The sequence below is a fragment of the Fusarium musae genome, chromosome 4 (assembly GCF_019915245.1).
Source record: "Fusarium musae strain F31 chromosome 4, whole genome shotgun sequence".
In the NCBI taxonomy this organism is placed as follows: domain Eukaryota; kingdom Fungi; phylum Ascomycota; class Sordariomycetes; order Hypocreales; family Nectriaceae; genus Fusarium; species Fusarium musae.
In genome coordinates, this window is record NC_058390.1 from 1,565,681 (window position 1) to 1,584,167 (window position 18,487).

Sequence of the window (18,487 nt, forward strand, 5' to 3'; positions counted from 1 at the left end):
TGAGAGTAACTTATGAGGTCTAGTCTTGTTTCTTGATCAACAAGGGTACATAGAGCTCTCGAAGTCTTCGTGCCTCTTCAAAGTTGAGATGTGTGGTCAGGCAAGGCGAGCCAGCTCAGCCAATAGGAAGATTAACCCGTCTGATGATATTCCATATCGGGAAACATACTGCGTTACTGGGTCCCACGAACGTTGTTGTTACATTGCATCCTGGGCCTCAGGTGATGTTAATCAAGGCAAGGCTGAAACAGTATGCAAGATGTCTGAGCTTATTACAACCTCATGTTTCCATTATCTTATTGCCCGTGTAAAAGAAAAAGATCGTTTATCGAGGCCGGACCTTGGTACAGCACACACATATTGGCTCACACTCACGAGAACAGCGTGTCCAGTTCTATCTGCTCAATGGAGCTCCCAAAGGATAGTGGCCACGAATAGACAATTAAGATCGCAGTATTTAAACAGAATCACAGGACTACCGTGTGTAATGCTTCGAACAATTTGACATTGATGACATACAGGCATAGACTAGACTAGACCTCCCTACATAAACGCCCCATCAACGATAATGACTGTTTCGCTCCTACGTTTTTCCCATAAATACATATACAGTATGGACTTCGTTTGTCGTTTCGCTGATTATACTGATTCTCTCCCAATATCCAGATCCATTAAACGCTTGTCAAATTAGTACACAAAAAGATAAGTCTGCCAGACGTTACACCATAACCGGTTCCACAGATGAAATGGGCATATGTGACATCGTTGTTGGGATCATGTAAGGTCCCAGTGCCGAAGACAAGATGCTAGCAATATTGCGAGCCATATCCGACTTCTTGCCCAGGCACCAAAGCGCCTTGGTGCAGTCCTCGCATCGGCGGACCAGGTTCATGACGCCAGGGGTCTCGAGGGGTGCGTGTTCATGTCGCACATTCTCCTCGACTTCAGTGAGGAGGAGAATTGCCGCCTTGGTGAATGCCCTGATGAGAATCATGGTCCAAGGCTCTGTCAAAATAGAGCCCTCGACAACTGCGAAATGGAGATCCGAGATACCCGTGCCAGGAACATCACCGGCTCGAGGGCGTGTCGAAACTCGTGCGAGGTCCGATAAAATAGCTGCACTGTCTCTTCGTAGTGAAACAACTACGTTGGCTCCTTGTCGCACCTGAGTTGAGTAATCCAGACCCAACTTGTTTTCATCCACAAGCTCAATCAAATCCGCGAGTAGGAGAGCAGCACAATGGAAATGAGCCACCACACACACAAACCAGCTCTGGATGAGTGTCGGGACACTATCGTACTGCTCGACCAGATCCCTGAAGAAGGCACCGTAGGTCACGTTCCAATGCTTGTACACAGCCATGGCATTCGAAATGACCTTCTCGACGGGTTCGCCTCGGTATCGACTTCTGACCGTGTTCTGGAGGTACGAGACATGCCGGAAGAGAATGACCTTAATGGGAGCTGCAGTGACAACACCCTTGGATGCAGCATCGTACGAACAGGGCCAACGAAGAACACCCTCCTTGTTTTCGCGGACGAATAACTCTGCCCACCATCTGGCGTCCTGCGGTCGATACTCGATATTGTAGGATTCGTGTTCTGGATGGTCTGGATAAGTCGGGTCATGGTGACACTCCTCATCTGAAACAACCACAGGCCGGCCGTTCATGGACGAAGATACAGTGTCGAACATGACTGTCATCCAGTAGACAAGACCAATAGTACCCTTGTCCTCCTCACTTAGAGACTCTGCAGATGTAGCCTTCTCCAATCCCAGAGAACTTCCAGAAGCATCCAGCACGCCTGTCTCGCGAGCTTCGTACTGAAACTTGAGAGCATGCATCTTTCTTGCTGCTCGCTCCATAAATACTGGCGGTCCTTCTGCGGCAATAATTTCGCTGAGCTGAGATGCAATCGATCCCTCACCCGAAGCGATCGGACTATCGCTAAAGTTGCCCATACCAAACGGCATATCGTTGTTATCCTCCTCATCTCTCGGCTTCTGTGCTAGTCCCATGATCAAGTCAGCACAAACCACACGGAAACATTCCATATCTGAGCAGTCCTGCAATGCCCGCTTGGCCTGGGCCCAAAAAGTCCTCTGAAGTGTGCGGTCGAAGTCCTCGTTAATATCGTCAAACTCTGATCTCATGCTGTCCATTTGAGTCAAGTTCTGTGGGAACCTGTCTCGCTCACGTTGACTGCCTTGCGCCCATTGGGTAGCAAATGCCATGATAGCCAAATGTAGAGCCTTCGAAGCAGCTCGGTCCTCCGATTTACTGAGCCGGATCAGTTTCGTATTTTGTGCTTGCTTGTCGAGCTGAATTACACGCCGATAAATTCTATTGTCTTGCTGTTTTGGCTGACCAACGCTGAGACCCTCAAAATGAGATGCAAGCCAACTCACACCGTTGTTAGATGGCCGAGTGATGGTATTGGGCTTATAAGGACATGTCTCCTCTGATAGCCAGCAAGACAGGGCGTGCTCCAAAACATCATGGTATATCCTCATCAGATTATCCGAAATCAGGTTGTTATTGGTCTTGGTCATCATATTGTGTGTCACTGAGAATGGCGAAATGGAGGTGGTATAGCTTCTTGCTATACTTTCTGGGTAGTGGCGCACACTGAGAGACCGAGAAGAGATGTCGCTTTCGTATGAGTTCGAACCAGAAGGTGAGGGCTGGAACGGAACATCGCTGCCAACCGAATGAGTTTGGAAGAGGGGCCACCCATTATCACCATTTTCTTCCTCCGCAGTTTGATGTCGTGAAGGCAATCCTTGGCCGGAAAGATCTGTGGAGGGTGTAAGATCCATGGGATGTGGGTGTGCTGGGGTTGAATGAGGTTCGAGACTCTGTAGGACACTGTTATGAAGGCCAGCATCGAACGCAGTCGGATCGAAGACGCCATTAACAGGCATGGTATCGAAAGTTGTGTGAGGAAAAGCAGAGAAGTTGGCGAACCCAGTTGTATCCATTGGCCCCCAACATGACAAGTCGTGTGCTGTGGGAGGTGCCTGCAGCATATCCAGCAGGGCAGTTGCATTCACATCAAGCGTTTGGTTCGTTGGTAGAGGGGCTTGAGTCGGCGAAGGTCCTGGCTGCTGCTGCTGCTGCTGCTGCTGCTGAGGGCGAGGGCGTTGACGCTTGGCCTTTGTGCGCGACTGATCGGGGACGCGGCGAGGTGCGCCATTCTGAGCAGGTACTTCGTTGTTGATATTTGAGCTTGTGGCAGCAGGGCCAGTCTGTAGTTGAGCGCGAACCCAGTGAAATGTGCATTGTTTGCGAGTACGAAGGCAGTATGAACATCGTAGAGCTCTAGAATCAATCTCATCTGTGGTTTCATTGGCCCCTCGGTTAGCGTCTTCGAAGTCGGGAAAAAGGCGCGGGAGGGGGAGGAGGAGGATTGGGGAGAGCAAACCAACTCACCAAGATGCTCCTCAGCAAGAGAGGTACCGCTGGTACTGTCACCACCGTTTCGAAGCCTCTCTGAGTTTCTCTGAATATCCCACAGCGAAGGCGCATCGCATGCCCGCTTGGCTTTGCGACACTGGTCGCACGAACGGTTCTGACGTCTCATTGTGAGTGAAGGCGAGTTAAAATGCGATGAGTGGCCGCGGGGGCCCGGCTCCGAAGGATCGGAGGTTTACAGTCACTGTCGCGACGAAGGTATAGCGACGAGTATATCGTGGAATAGGCGAATAACTTATTGGATATAGCAAAAGATTAAACCAAAATGAAGAATGTTTGCTGCAAGATGAATGTTAGTGGGAGAATATGAGATTGAGATGAGACTGAGGTGGAAAGAAGCTTGGGGAACGGGCCCAAAAATGGACCTACCTGCCCTGATGAATGAGATTTGCCCCGAAGCCCCGCGCTGATGCTGATGCTTGTGCTGATGCTTGGGGCGTGCTGGACTGGGCTGGGCTGGGATGGGACGGGGCTGCTTAGCACTGAAGTCCAGCCCAGTCATCGGCGGAGTCAAGGTCACGTCGGGCAGTAAACCGGAACCCGACAGGACCAATCCAACCTAAGGAATGCGCATTTTCAGTGGAATGTGCTTTACAGCGGGCCGTCAACACCTCTGGAGCCACTAGAGTGCTGACCCAGTAGCACATCTTGTCCCTGGACAGGCCCTGAAGTGTTAAGGACAGTGGTCAGACCCCGCTTTTCCGAACGAGGTTTCACTCTCCCCGCACCAGACTAAGCCATTTAAGCTCTAGATTGTTGAGAACGGCCATTCAACCTGGGATCACCCTCGGATGCGAAAATGACACGGCACTGCAGCAAGCAACAGTCGCTCATTTCTTCAAGGAAGTCTTCTAGTGTCAAGCCTTCCTGGGGAAAATCATTCCAAGACTCCAAGCATATATGAGAATACGTCGTGGCTATGGAGTACAAATCTGTTTTTCGCTGACTCGTAGCCTTTGACTCGAGAGCAAACAAACCCTGTCTCGACCTGCAACTATTCCGGTTTTCTGGGATATAGCACTCACCTCGGCGCCGAGTGGTAGTCCTTATGTGCCAACCAAAAGTTCAGTGCCATACCTGTATCTACCTCCCGGGACCTTCGGAATAGGATCCGTCCTCACTCTTCAGTGCTCAACGCTCGAACACAACCAGAAACGGCTGGAAGGATAACTCCGCCTTGGGGGATCTTCCAACCCATGAAGCTGGTTTATTCCTCTTTAGGATCTAGTTGCTGCTCTTTGGCCCAGTAGCCAAGCCCATCTGGTCCCACAGAATTCAGCTAAAGAGAAAGGGGTGGGAGCCGAGACTGTGCTTGAGCTTTGTGATGGCAAATGGCGAAACAAGTGTTAGCTCAAGATCTATCGGGATAGGGGAAGCTTGGGAGTTGATGATGAAACCCATGCCAATATCGTCAATTAGGTGAATTGTCCATCAGGACCCTTTGTTCTATACCCCGGACCAACGACAGAGTTAAAGATATTTTACCAGGTTGTCACAGAGAAAAAGCAAAAACTACAAACAGCAACAACCAGCCTCTAGACTCCATCCGCAAGGGGATTCGCTTTTGCATGTCGCGTGCGCCTCAACAGCCAATCGTTCAAGTCTTTTAGCAGCCCCTGGTATGACCTAAACATTCGATAAGCCCCAACCAAACAGGGATCAACTTTTTCTTCGATCCCTGCGAAAAATGGAACTCTCGTCCTCCTCTTGCTTGAAACATTTGCTGCAACATTATGCATCCATAACCCCTTCTAAGTTCTAGGCTCCCAAACAAAGAGTCTGGAGTCTACGCTCCACACACCGGTTCCCCGACTCCTCTTTCGAGGTTGCCAGAGTCTCCACGCCCGCTCGCCTATCGTGTAGCCCAGGCCTTAGGTTATCACAGATCTTGGACGACAGTGCTGGGCCTTGTTCAACTTGTGGTGCTTCAGCCGCGAATTTCCGCTATAGTGGTCAAGTTAGCGTGGCGGTCCACTGTTAAGGATGGGCCTGTAGAGCCTCACCAACTTCAACTTCAACTTCAACTTCAACTTCGATGCCAGAGGGTCTTGAAAACTGACGACACAAGGAGTGCAATATATGACACTAAATCAGCACTTCCTAATATAGTACATCAGGCGAAGGACAGGGTTTTATCTTTAATATGCCTCATGTACAAGAGGCATTGACAAATATGAGCCATGAGCAGAGAGCCCTATCAGCCTTTCTGCATGCCCTTCGTAGACCTATGCATGCATAAGACCGGCTATATCCATCCACTCATAGTTTGAGGCAAGCTTGATCGAGTAATGCCAAACCAGATTCTTGCGTAAATATCTGAACGATTGCAAGCCCACGGTCAGCCCTACTCAAGCCAAGTCCAGACGATCATGAGACTAGAATACACTTGATCGAGGCGGCTACATTAGCTTGGCCACGTAGAGATCGAATACCAGCCTCCAGGACATTGTCCTTTCCAGTTCACCGCGCTTTCATTATCTTGACTTCTTCTTATACCCCGACCGTGCTAAGTTACGGGCGCCAGGCTGACTCACGGCAACAACCGCACATCTAAACACGATTCAAAAAATATCTGACGGTACTTGATCTGGTCCTAGAACAATTTATGAATGAACAATGTGCCGCAGAACCCAATATCTATCCAATATTGCTTTGAGAGTAAGGCTTCCCAAGTTGGGATCCACTCCCCACTGTAGATGCGGGGAAGAAAATCCGGGGTGCATATTGTTAAGGAATTCCACAGACGTCAATGATCTTCAACAAGCTCTTCTATAACTCTTAAAAACAGTATCTTAACAAAACGGGCTCAACGGGATTTCTCTTGGTTTATGAGAATTAATTCAATCTCACATGAACATGGCGTCACATTGTAATAAAGATCGCTTGTCGCGGACCCCGCCAAGATGTCCGAGAGGCCGTTATACATAAATCTGATATCAAGGGTCCAGACTCCCCTGGCCAAGATCTGGATGTCAACATGAGGGTAATGGCGCTTACTGAGGCATAGAATACGGTCTAGACAAGCCTCATCTGATCATGATGAGGAGCTTCGGCTTCTTTCTCGATCGGTGTGCGGTGTGTTTTTCACCGAGTCATAACCTCACCAGTGTAGCTTTGGTGACATTCATCAGTGAGACGATGCACTGGGTTGTCTTGAAAGGTTCATTGCTGGGTAGTAGGCCTTGATAGAAAGCGGAGACCACAATTGGCTGCACGGAATCGGTGAATCTATTGTTTCTAGGTATAAGTTAATGAAACAAAGGCGGCCCGGGTCAAGCAGAGTACGATTGGGCATCCATCAACTAAAAACACCCAGAATCCTTCCATTGAGGTTCGAGGCCACAGCCTTTGACATGTAGTGTGCCAGCTCCCAAGCCTCGTTCTTTGCAGTTGGTCACACTCTACGAAACGTTATGCAGCCGCAACTGGCACTTACACAAGAGCTGACGTCCTATTGGCCTCGCATCATGCGACAATGGCGGGGAAGCTGAAGCTGCGCAAATTACCCCTCCCCAAACAAGGATGACGGCTGATACCGTAGGACTGTTGCATGACTCTCTAACACCATCTTCGTCATTTGGAACCAACAATGTGATAACTGATCCATGTTTGCATGAGGTGAGAGTGTCAAAGAGACAACCAACACCTTCTTCGTACCCTGGGGGCAAGGGAAGGACGAGTTTGGAAGTTGCCAGTAGGGGATTGTAATGTGACAGGGTTGGTGATGGAGACATATATCCCGTTTGAGGTGTTACGATGGATAAGCAGTCACCCTTCGCAGTCGTCAGGGCATTGCAATAATCAAGGCACTTATCAGTTAAGACCCTTTATGGCGGATGACGAAACTGAGAGGAATTTGCCATATCTAATGAACAATCCCAATGAACAACCCCCTGAAGCAGCATAATATTGTCACATGGTCTGCTCTTACCAGCTCACATATATCCAAGCTGAAGCATTATTAGATCCCTTTTGAATGTGGGCATATCGATCTTGTATCATAACCGAATCCGTCAGGCTTCCATACCTATATAAGAGGAATATGTGCCATTAAGAAGGTGTAGTCAACTTGTGCAGTTAGCATCGTTCACCAGATGATATCCCAAACCATTCCATCCTGGAATCCAAGATATCCTTGGCATCATTCAAGAGGTTTGAGTACCTTGTAAAGCACCAGGTTTAGCATGAAGAAAAGACAAAGCGCGTATAATGTTTATTGGTCCACAAGTTGTCTTTATTTTTTGCAAGACACACAATTCTATGGTCAGGCCATGTCTTCTTTCTCCACGCCATTCAACCTACTTGCAGTGACATACTCAAGTGACTGAGTGCCATGACTAGAAAGTGCCTCGTTGGCCATCAATTCGGCCAGGCGGGTTTGGGTATTCGTTCTTGTTTCCATCGACTCCAAGTCCAGGTTCCATTACAAGGCTGTTCATTTCGAGAGGTTTTGGATTAATGAGACGTTGTCTCCCTTCAACATGATTTGACCTGGGTGGTGTTAGTTGGCTTCAAAATTGGTAGACTTAATGGACGTACCAAGAGATCTCCTGGTCTCCTTCTCGTTAGTCTTGGTGACCTGCTTGACCTCTACGGCTTCATCGATGACTAGGTTCATGAACTCGTCGAAACCCTATCGATAGTCAGTAGTTATTCTTCAGCACAATTCGACATGGACTGACTCGGATCTTGCCCTCAATACGGATGGAGAGCTGCTCGTACAACCAGATGCTGACTGTGGCGTGCTGCGATTATTAGCAAAGTCCAAATATCTTTCCGAATTCTTTCAGCTCGCCGTCGCGGACCTCGAAATGCAAAACTATCCCGATTCTCGGTTCCTGGAGGGGAAATGGGGTGCTATTGTTGTCTTAAGTCTGTCCACGAGGGTTCGAGACTCGCGCCCGACAGCCATCCCGATTCAACCACAGCAGTCTCAAGATAGAATGAAGCAACAACCACCACGTAAGAAACATTACGGAGTTTAGCTTTTGCAATATCGACGTCGTCGGGCGTAGAATCGGTGCAATTTGTGTTTTCGAGGTCCACCCAGCGGTCAAGCGTAAAAGCGATCGGTAGCACGCGTAGAGAAAAGACTTACTTCTCGGAGAAGCTCGAAGATATACTTGCTATAGAGCAGTTAGAACAATGCTTCAAACAGCCAGGAACCATGCGATCGTGTCGCAGAGGGGAACTTGAGGCTTACATGGGAGGCAGCATAAGACGGCGACCACCGCCACCACCACGACCAGTCATTATGTGAGGAGTAGCGCGAAGTATCGAGATACTAGTTATGGTTGCTCCTGCGCCGGGAATCGAGGTTGGAATGGGAGGTAGAGAGGCTCGATTGTTTGATCACCGCGATTTTGCTGTCGCAAGATCGAAGTGGAAGCTCTAAACACCAACCCAAAATCTCGGCGGATGTGGGGCAATGTTTATCCGTGATATCACTGAGGCCCCCGGGTAGGCCAACATTTTGGGAGATTCGCAGTCTGGCCATGCCACGAGTCTGCTGAGTATAATGGATCACTTATTTTCTGCCGATTACTATTGTCCTATATGTGTTGAGAATGCTAAAACTTATATTTCTAGTTTAAGTTTTGTTGGCCTGAATAAGGTGGGTAGGTATTGGCTCTCTATTCACGGTCTTCAAGTGTTGCCTCCTACTGAAGTCACGAAACACACACGAAGATGACCAGGGGAGTGTGAATGGACTGCAAGATATACTTAGTAATAATTCAACTGATAACTCCTAAGGTTGTTCTGTATGACGTCTACCTCTGTAAGATAAAAGAATTTACAATTGATCACAATATACACAGAGAGTTGGATCTTGAGTACTCCGTAAGGGATAAACGATTAAAGTATTATTTCAGAAGAAATAACTGGAACAATGTTGTTACCTAGCATATGACTATTGGAAAGATGAAACAGTTACCAGCTAGGTACTCATTTAACTAATAATTGGTATAGGTATATACCATCCATCCGTGGATGGAGCAGGAGAGGCAAGCCCGTTACGTACAGAAAGAAGTCTGCCACCACGTAGGTTACCTTAGGCAATGACGGGCTATTCTGGTCTATACCACCTGCCAGCATATACAGTGTCCATGTCGCACCTCTTGAAGATCGTAGTGCATACAGATTGAGCAGGAGGGGAGCAAGAGCGATGCCTCAGTGTCGACGAGTAAGTATCAGGTCTCTGCTGGCCCCAATCTCAACCTACAAACCAACAACAACACATTCGATACCAAAATTCTCATCATCATCTCTGTCATTCTTTCAAATCCCGCCATATACTTTCGCCACTCACTATCTGGTATTCAATAGCCAATCATGAATTTCCACTTTGCAAAGCCCAGAGATGAACAGAGTCAATCGCCCTTCTTTCGACTCCCACGGGAACTACACGCTGAAATCATCACCCTTTGTGTACCAACATCTTGGCAACGATTTCGCAAGCACCACCAAGATGAGCACAAAGAGCCTTTGTGGCTCATCAAAGCCGAACGGCGCCTGCCAGCCTTGTTCAGCACGTGCCAGGAAATGTTAGCAAGGGCACCGTACGATGTTTCGACCCAAGCATAGCTTGCGTGGGTCGCCCCTATACCTCCATCTATCTCCCACCATGGAGCATATATAATGGCTCCATACATATAATCTGTCTGGCCCTGGGAGGTTCTAGCCTTGGGCCGTGTACAAAAGAATATCCCCAGAAAGGATTGCCGGGGAAAATTCCAGCTAGTCGTATTGAAACCCCAATGCCTAAAAGCCTTGATACAGTCGATCACGCTTTTTACTAGGAAAGGAGATTCATAGGGCAAGATGAACGGGAGACAGGGGACATGATCAGGCATGACAGCGTGTGGTTACAAAAGCGATTCTATTAGCAAAAGCTCTCCGATCTACACGTTCAATGAATTCAAATGCGAAGTTTTCAGCAACAAGTGGACCAGACAAGTCAAGCTATATGAGAATGTGATTACCATCAACGGTGAAGCCGAGACTCTTCCCAACAGACACGATGACTACCAGAATCTGTGAGGCAGATCGCCACGAACTAAATCTCTAGGTATAAAAAAGAAGAGATAGAATTCTGTGATGCCCTTACCTACAACGATTGGCCCATCGCCGTTCGATAACAAGAGTATTACCTTGTTTTACAAATCATCTTGATAAAAATAGGGAGCCGTAAGAGTTAGTATCGACATAGGTAATCCGCAGACAGGAAAGTCAGTAATGAAATAGCTCAGTATGACTCTCCATTCTCTACCTACGGTGAACGAGCTACCTGCTCGAGGCAATGTGGCCATGTCGTAAGGCTTCTTTCAGGGTTACAAAAGGGATACTCAAATCCGTAAGCAAATATCAAGCAGAAATATATTTTCTGTAGAAGGACCAGGCATCTTAATAGACTCTGGTGCCATCAAGTCACATCTTCATTGCGGATCAATGATGGAAAGAACATCATGAATATACCAAGACAATTCTAGTCAGCCAAAAGTGTATATGACGAGTTGGAATATATAATACCAGAAACCATGTAACTATATAAGAGAATTGTAGTAAAGTAGCCAACATAGCCCATGCCCAGCATGGGTCCCGTCATTCATCAGATATCTCATACGCCTATCCAACGCTGGGAATTCAACATGACATGTCTATACGACAACAAGCATGTACCCAATAAATAAGGCCAGAGCGAGCCCGAGACCAGGTCTTGTACTGAATGCACCGCCCTCCTCTTTTGAAACCTCTTCCTTGAACTGACCCTCGACATTACCCCTGGGCCAGTACTCACAAACGAGAAACCAACCTCGTTCGCCGCAAAGCTTTCTTCCGCACCCAACAGTCGTAGTATCCTTCCACACAAGCTGCGTGAAGTGCCCTGTCTTCTTACTAAACTTGGCCTTGTCGAAGTTGTACTCATCTCGCTCATCACCCCAAGCTTCGATGCTCGCAGTGACATTGGGATAACCTATAGCCAGGTTCTCGCCATAGGGTCCACCAGAGTGCTCAAAGTCGCAGTCATCGTTGTCATCGAGGTAGTCTGTTGCGAACTCCTCGAGCGTTTTGTTCCATTTTAGTGCTGTTGCGTTGTGTTCCTCGCGATAGAAGTTGGTGCTGTTGAGGACAGCTGATGTGAAGGATTTGCCTTCCTTGTATTCAGGCTCATTGGAGGGGATGGATACTGGAGCTGTGATTGTGACATCGGCAGCGAGACTTGAGCCGACGAGGAGGGCGGTAAGAGGAAATGATAGGTTTTTCATGGTTGTGAGAGGTGAACGGGTGGTACGGTATGGGTCGTGTAAGTGGTGTCACAAGAACGAGTAGCCCGCTGCCTTGGAGCTATTTAGACACGAATGCAAAAAAAAGTAAACGATACGAATCACAAGTGTTGTTCTAGAAAGTCTGATCACAAAGAAACCACAGGATGATTGAAGATTTAACTCTATTCTTTGTCCGTCTCAGCCTGATTTACCATCATCTTGGCCTTGGAACTGGCCTATGACGTATGCCTTTTACCGCCAATAGCTGTACAGCACATGGCTCAGCTAACCCTAATCTTGATTGATGACGAGGGACAAGGCTGGGCAATTGCTGGCCATGAGTGAGATACAAACTGAAGCTATTCAGTAGCAGTATATAGAGATGTAGGCGATGTGAAACTTTTAGTGGAGGTTCAACCGTCAGTCTTTAACAGTCATAGGTTATGCAAGAGCTCGATTGACTTGAGACGGTGTCGAACTGGAGGGGTGGCCGTTTCTCGATCCCCCACCATCATCAGCGTAAACTACTGGATACAGCTTGAGAAGGACGGCAATTGGCGCTTAACCAGACCATTGTTGACTGATTGACGGACCTGACCTGTCCATCTCAACATTTGCTGTCATGTCTACCTCTTGTCGTCAATTGATCACAGTGCTTACTCGAACCCCCACGCTATTACTACTCAAAATCCGCGGTCGTTGACGTGCATAGCCGATTCCATGGAGGTCAAGAGCATCACAGCAACCGATCCAAGGCATGACAGGTTCCCATCCGATAATAGGCATAGGCAATAGAGAGTGTGACTCACCGGATGATTAGTCCGAGAGAGGTTCGGCTGAATCTACCGTGCCATACCGTACCGTACCGTATGTACAGTATCGTCGTATCGTATCGCATGCGCATTATACCTTACCGTACCGAGTATACAATCTAATTCTGTTGCCTTGTCTGTCCTCTCTTGTCCTGTCCAGTCCCACTCCTGCGCGTACTCGTCGACTAATAACGCACTCGTGCGGATTCTAGTGGTCCCTTCTCACCACAGCCGAGTTCTAGAACCCACCGTGAAAGTGGGCTATCGAAAACGGTAGCAAGAATAGAGTCTGGTTCTCAAACGTGTATGGCCGATGACCGGTCATGATTGAGCGATTAATTCGACAACGAGTCTCTGTGTAACCACCGACGAGTTCCTGAATGGCTGAGAATAGTTCATTGAAACATGAGCTCCAGTCCAAGCATAAACGCCCGCTCTCTCTCAAGAGGCAAATAGACACAAGTGCCGGTCCTCTTCCCGTGCGTAGACAACCAATTCATTGCAACCCCCAACATCGTCACGTACGTCAAGTCGCATCGCAGATCATCGTTAACAGAAATTGTTAAGCAACCAAAACAAGAAACTAGCATCAAAGGCAAAAAGCGAAAAAAGCTCCGACCGATGCTGCGGCAATTATGAGATGTTCCCCCTAAACCGCTAATGTAATTGTTTGTTCAACCGTCATGCCACCATGCCACCCAAAAAGACATAGCGATATCCACCCCCAAAGGAAACAGTAGAAAAAAAGGTATTAAACAAGACTTGATTCGCTCAGAGTTGTTCAGGACCCTGCTGATCATCTCGACGTAGGCCGTAGATCTGTATGATGCCAAAGGACTTTGTCCGAGTTTGGGCATTCGCACGCTTGCAACCAAGTTTTTTCCTACTGCTTTTCTTGTTCTTCTAGTTAGTCAACTTCGTGAGCGCCACCATCGCCACTGAAGTGAACAAACAGCCAACAATCAGTTGATGTGATGATGACCTGCAGAACGAGCAGTGGGGACCAGTTCAACGAGACAGGAATGCATAGCCGCTTCCTGGAATATACCGGTGGGCAAGCCAAGTTAGTATATTGCTTGCTGGCTGTAACATTACGTACAGTACGCAGGCAGATGAACCATAACATTATGTATGTTGCATTGTCGAATGTGATAAGATTCTCGCTGCATGATTGTCTTCCGGGCCGAAGATTAACCATGCAATTCCAGATGCTGAGGTATCATTGGATTACGGATACATCTTTGGCCACATGGCTGAGGTGGTGGTCTTCGGCCACGATACCCTCCAACCTCCAACCGCCGATTCTAACCACTCACTCTACGGAACCTTTCCGCTGGCGGGCCCAACCCCAGACTTGGCTGATTTGTCTGTGCTGAGCTAGCAGACGAGCTGTACTATGGTTAAACTATCCACGATAGATCCAAAAGGGATCTTGACTTCTCTCATAGATAGATACTGTATCGACCGCAGCGCAAAGGTCAAGATACCCCTTGAATTGCAGGGTCACCGACTCTGTAAAAATAACTCACAGGGACTTGTACTGGATCACCATCCAACGTCCTGGTCAGGAAAACGCCACAGGCCCGCCGTTCGTGGGCAAACTCAAAATATCTCATGTGTGTGGCAGCCCCTGCGTCTTCCCGAGGTCCTTGTACGGACGGATGTACAGCTCCAAACAAGTTCTTGAATGGTGCTTCGATTCCATGACTTGGGAGGACTCCCATGATGCAACTAAACTGAATCAGACTATGCCTCGCTCCATCCAATCTGACAATCTTTGCGGCTCGGTCGTTGGCTCTGCTCTTCAACAGGCACTACGTATTACCATTCAAATGTTTTTAGCTTACCGACCCCATGGCACTCATTAGTCTCGGTGTTTAGCGCAACACTGTCTGTGACCTTCTCTAAACCAGTTCAAGGCATTCCTCGCCACAAGGAAGAATCAAGCCAGCTTCTGGATCTCTAGAATGCTAACATCAAAGCTTCGCCTATATTCTTCGGACAAGTACGGGGCTATCAGATCCACCAGTATCCTCAGATCGCCAACGAAGCGCCTTCTTACAACGCAAGTTGTTCTGCTTTTCGATTAGCTACAAGGCTAGCTCAGTGTGGCTCCGGGGACCTCCTGAGCCTCAATTACGGCAATAACAAGCAGATGGGATTATCCGTCAGCTCTGATTAATAGCTGCTAACGAGTGCCAACGTACAGTACAGTAGCACGCACTCCAATTAGTTGGTGATCCGACCGGGACCCTCGCAGCACCGAGACTTCAGGTCTAGTCGCCAATGAAGAGGTTGCATGCGTAACCTTTAGAGCTTATGGTTCGTGACCTCGAATCTTAGTCGCTCTTCCCGGGACAGGCAAAGGACGTGACAGCCTCGAGAGCACCGCAGCATCCGAGGACGCGTCAAGGCGGGCGTTGGCGAGCGCCGAGAGAATTGCTGCTTGTTAGCTTCACTTTTTTTGCAAGATCAGCCATTTGATCTCGGGCTCCTCATCTCATCTATCCGTAATCTCATTTCATTTCCAGCTCTTGTCATGCCTGACGCTGCCGCAAACAGCAAAATCTGGGGAAGTCAGGGATGGGATGCTAGAAGATGGTGTGTGCGCCGTCAACTACAAGGGGCCCTGCCAACTAACGCAACGTCCGGGGGGCCGGCCCCAGATTCTTCTCCTTCTCCATGATCCATCCGTCCAACCATCCAATATGTATCAACGGAGAGAGCCTGGGGGGGATCCGGGCTTGGCTCCGCTAAACAGAATTTGGGGTAACTAGAGAGCACGGTGACTGGGGGAAAGAGACCACCAGTGAGTACTGTGCGAAATTGCAGAGCTGAAATCTCAGATGACTTGGCCCAATGGGCGATGTCTTGGTTCTAATGGCTCAATTGTCCGACTGGCGAGTACGGAAAAAGTTGAACAAAATGGCGTGCAGGGGTTGCGTTGGAACTTGGAGCTAGACTGAGACTCAGGGCGTTGAAGGGAGGTTAAAAACGTGGAAGAATTGGTCAATGTGCCTAATATTGGGTAGCCTGAGGCTTCGTTGGTCAATCCCAGAAGCTGGTCTCACGCGCATAAGCGCGTGGTGTGGCAGACCTTTTTCGTTGTCAAATTTTTCGATTCGATCTCTGAAGCAAGATGATGAAATTGTCTCTTGTCTCTCAGAGAGATGATATCAATCTCGACACAAAGCGTCAGAACACGACTCAGCCGTCACAATAGCCGCATTCCTTGGCTATTTGGCACTTCGGAATAGCGTCATGGTGATTCAATTTGGCCCAGTCTTGTACCTTAAACGACCGACATCGCTCATTTGGACTCGAGACCTCGAAATGACAAGCACCCAATCCCAATCCCGAATGGGTTGCAGGAGCCTCTAGCTGTGGGCCACGGCTGCACCTGACCCCCTTAACCCTTGAATCGAATGGAGATATGCCTCTTTCTGGAGTTAGGATTCCTCGATCAAGGCCTGTCCTGTGCGGTCTTGTGTGTGCGGTCTTGTCTCTCTGCGTCTGGCTCGTTTATGCTGTATGGTGACGACAAGAGAAAGGGAACCACTGCGTGCCCAGTCCCTTCTCCAAATCGTTAGGGCTGATTCAGATTCTAAATCCTGTTTCAGTCAAGAAAAAGTCCCCGACCATCATGGATTGGAGACCCTTTGGAGAGGGAGACTGAGCTGCTGGGACTAAATACTTCAAGCCCAGCAATGGGGTATCATTCCTCACTGGTTCAATGCTGCGTTGCTGATACTAGATCCTCGATAGCTCTTGACATACGTCCGTGTTGGTTCCAATGTTGCAGAGGGTTACAATTTGCAGCATCCAGCTCTCATTTGCCAAGTAGTAACTGTACGTTCTTGGCTCGATAGTGGACCATATCTGCATCTGTAATGCATTGACATTTCTTCCGATTAGCCCGATTCCACTTCAAGATGCTAGCTGGGACGCCGCGTCGACGGGAAGAAACTCTCGAGGCATTAAAGAAGAACAGTGGCATCGTCAATAAAGGCTCTGTAGCAGCCGATGTGGGACCCTGGACGGAGACTCAGTAGTGGACTTAAGTCCAAGGCACCAGCACCTATCTGATGCTGGATTCTGCACTCTGCATTCGTGCAGCCTGGGGATTTACTGGTAGGATCACTCAAGTCCCACCGTGATGCTTGGCACATCTCGGGGGGCTGTGCAGCGGGTAGACTTGGGTCAGGGGCAAGGATCACTCTGGGAGCCTGTGTCCAGAGCAAAGGCCAAGTCAAAGCAGACCAGGCTAAAGATAGCGAGTTGGAGAAGCTCTGGGAGTGCGTCGATGACATGACGTTTCATCTGAGAATCTCATCTCACTCGATGTGAAAGAGCCTCAGAGTCAACCTAACCGCTAACCGTTGACACCTCAAGTGCTTATGGCGCAACCCGCCAAGCTGATAACCTCGTGATTGCGAAGTGCTAATCCAAACCAGCCAACATGTGAAGAGAAGAAATTGGGTGTTTTAGAGACATGCTTGAATCAAACATAATTATCCACCGAGAGTTGGTTGAATTAAGAGGCTGAGAAGTTATGAACTGCATGGCTTGGAAAATGTCCCCTTTTTCTACTGTGCTCACGTACTGTACACAAGGAGAGACGAGGTGTCTGGTCAGCGATGTTGGTGCTTATCTAGAAGATCACCGCGGACATACATGAGCCCGACGTCCGTGGCTAATGCAGAGAAACTCGCAGGCGTCCAGAATGGTCGTGTTCCTGGATCCTCGGTGAACTAGCTGATCAATTGGAGTGAAGCATTCGAAGCATTCGAAGCTGGCGCGAGTTGAGAGCCGTGTGGTAACGATACCGTTGAGCATGGGAGGCCACACATTCCTTGTGTTCGGCGTGGCAAGATGGTCCTGTGACTGCAGTAGCGACATGGCTCGTGGTGTGTTGGACAGGGATCAAGGGCTCTCTGCAATTGAAACCCCATTCGTGCTCTGCGCCAGAACAAGACCTAGAGCCCGTCTAACGATGAATGTTAGCAGCCCGTCTCAGGGCATGGCTTGTCTCTCTGCCGCGGCGGGCGTTTGATGGATGGACGCTCATCATTTCACCAAACTCAAGCTGTCAATCCAATCAATCTGGCGGTGAGCGAGATTGTTCGCCGTTTCGGGCTGCGAGACAAGATTCGGATAGTTTGGCACCGCTCGAGGGTCCGTCGACGGCAGTGCTGGTCTACCTATCACTGTATCCGCTACTCGCCTCACCACTAGAACAGGCAGTACGTAGCACAGATACGTACGGTACATACATAGGTAGGTAGGTAGGTCGGTCGGTTCAGTCGAGTCTGGTAAGGTAGCCTCATCACCCCCGGGATAGGATGGATCTTGCAAGCTGTGCTGGGTGCAAGGTTGGCAGTGACCCTAGCTACAGTACAGCAAAACCCCTGGACAAACGCAGTGATTGGATTCGCTGGAGCTTGTCTGATGCAGAACCAAGACCTGGTCCCTTTGGCTTGCGTGCAGGTGGATCGGGGCGTAGCAAGCATCGAGGCATCTCACTCTGGTCTGGTCTGGCCTATTTTCTTGACGTCTCATTGGATGAGACCATCCCCGGCAGTTTGTGGGAGAGAACAACTCAACTCACTCAGGGCCAGGCAGGTCAACAGTTAGTTGGGTGTGGCATTCCTCTCGATGATTTGCTGGTATATAATATCTAGCACTGAGAGAAGATACCTTATCCACGGGCCTTGGACCTTGGACTGCATGTGTGACACAACAACGTGCGGCCCCATGCCCTAACGAGGTATCTACCAGAGACAGTAAGGGTCAAGGGTCTGCGCACGGTCCTTTTGAAGATTGATTCTGACTCTGACTGCCTTTATCAGGTCTCGAACAACTCGAGGTATTACTAATAATTGGGTTGTCCAATGTAAGGGACGCTCTGCCGTGATGGGAGATTTGCATTGCG

At 48.8% G+C, this 18,487-nt stretch overlaps 3 protein-coding genes across 3 annotated transcripts; all 3 read right to left on the minus strand.

The window, feature by feature from the left end:
* Positions 1 to 718: 718 nt before the first annotated feature.
* On the minus strand, positions 719 to 3,585 carry J7337_005438 (uncharacterized protein; the record flags this gene model as incomplete). The annotated part of the gene is made up of 2 exons (XM_044823117.1): positions 719 to 3,339; positions 3,435 to 3,585. The coding sequence occupies 2 exons, from the start codon at positions 3,583 to 3,585 to the stop codon at positions 719 to 721; spliced, it is 2,772 nt and encodes a 923-aa protein (XP_044681608.1).
* A 4,326-nt stretch (positions 3,586 to 7,911) lies between these two features.
* J7337_005439 (uncharacterized protein) lies at positions 7,912 to 8,729 on the minus strand (the record flags this gene model as incomplete). Its single annotated transcript, XM_044823118.1, has 5 exons — positions 7,912 to 7,967; positions 8,016 to 8,109; positions 8,159 to 8,221; positions 8,575 to 8,602; positions 8,680 to 8,729. 5 exons carry the CDS (start codon positions 8,727 to 8,729, stop codon positions 7,912 to 7,914), a joined length of 291 nt encoding a protein of 96 aa, XP_044681609.1.
* Positions 8,730 to 11,134: 2,405 nt separating this feature from the next.
* On the minus strand, positions 11,135 to 11,743 carry J7337_005440 (uncharacterized protein; the record flags this gene model as incomplete). The annotated part of the gene is made up of 1 exon (XM_044823119.1): positions 11,135 to 11,743. One exon carries the CDS (start codon positions 11,741 to 11,743, stop codon positions 11,135 to 11,137), a length of 609 nt encoding a protein of 202 aa, XP_044681610.1.
* Positions 11,744 to 18,487: the final 6,744 nt, after the last annotated feature.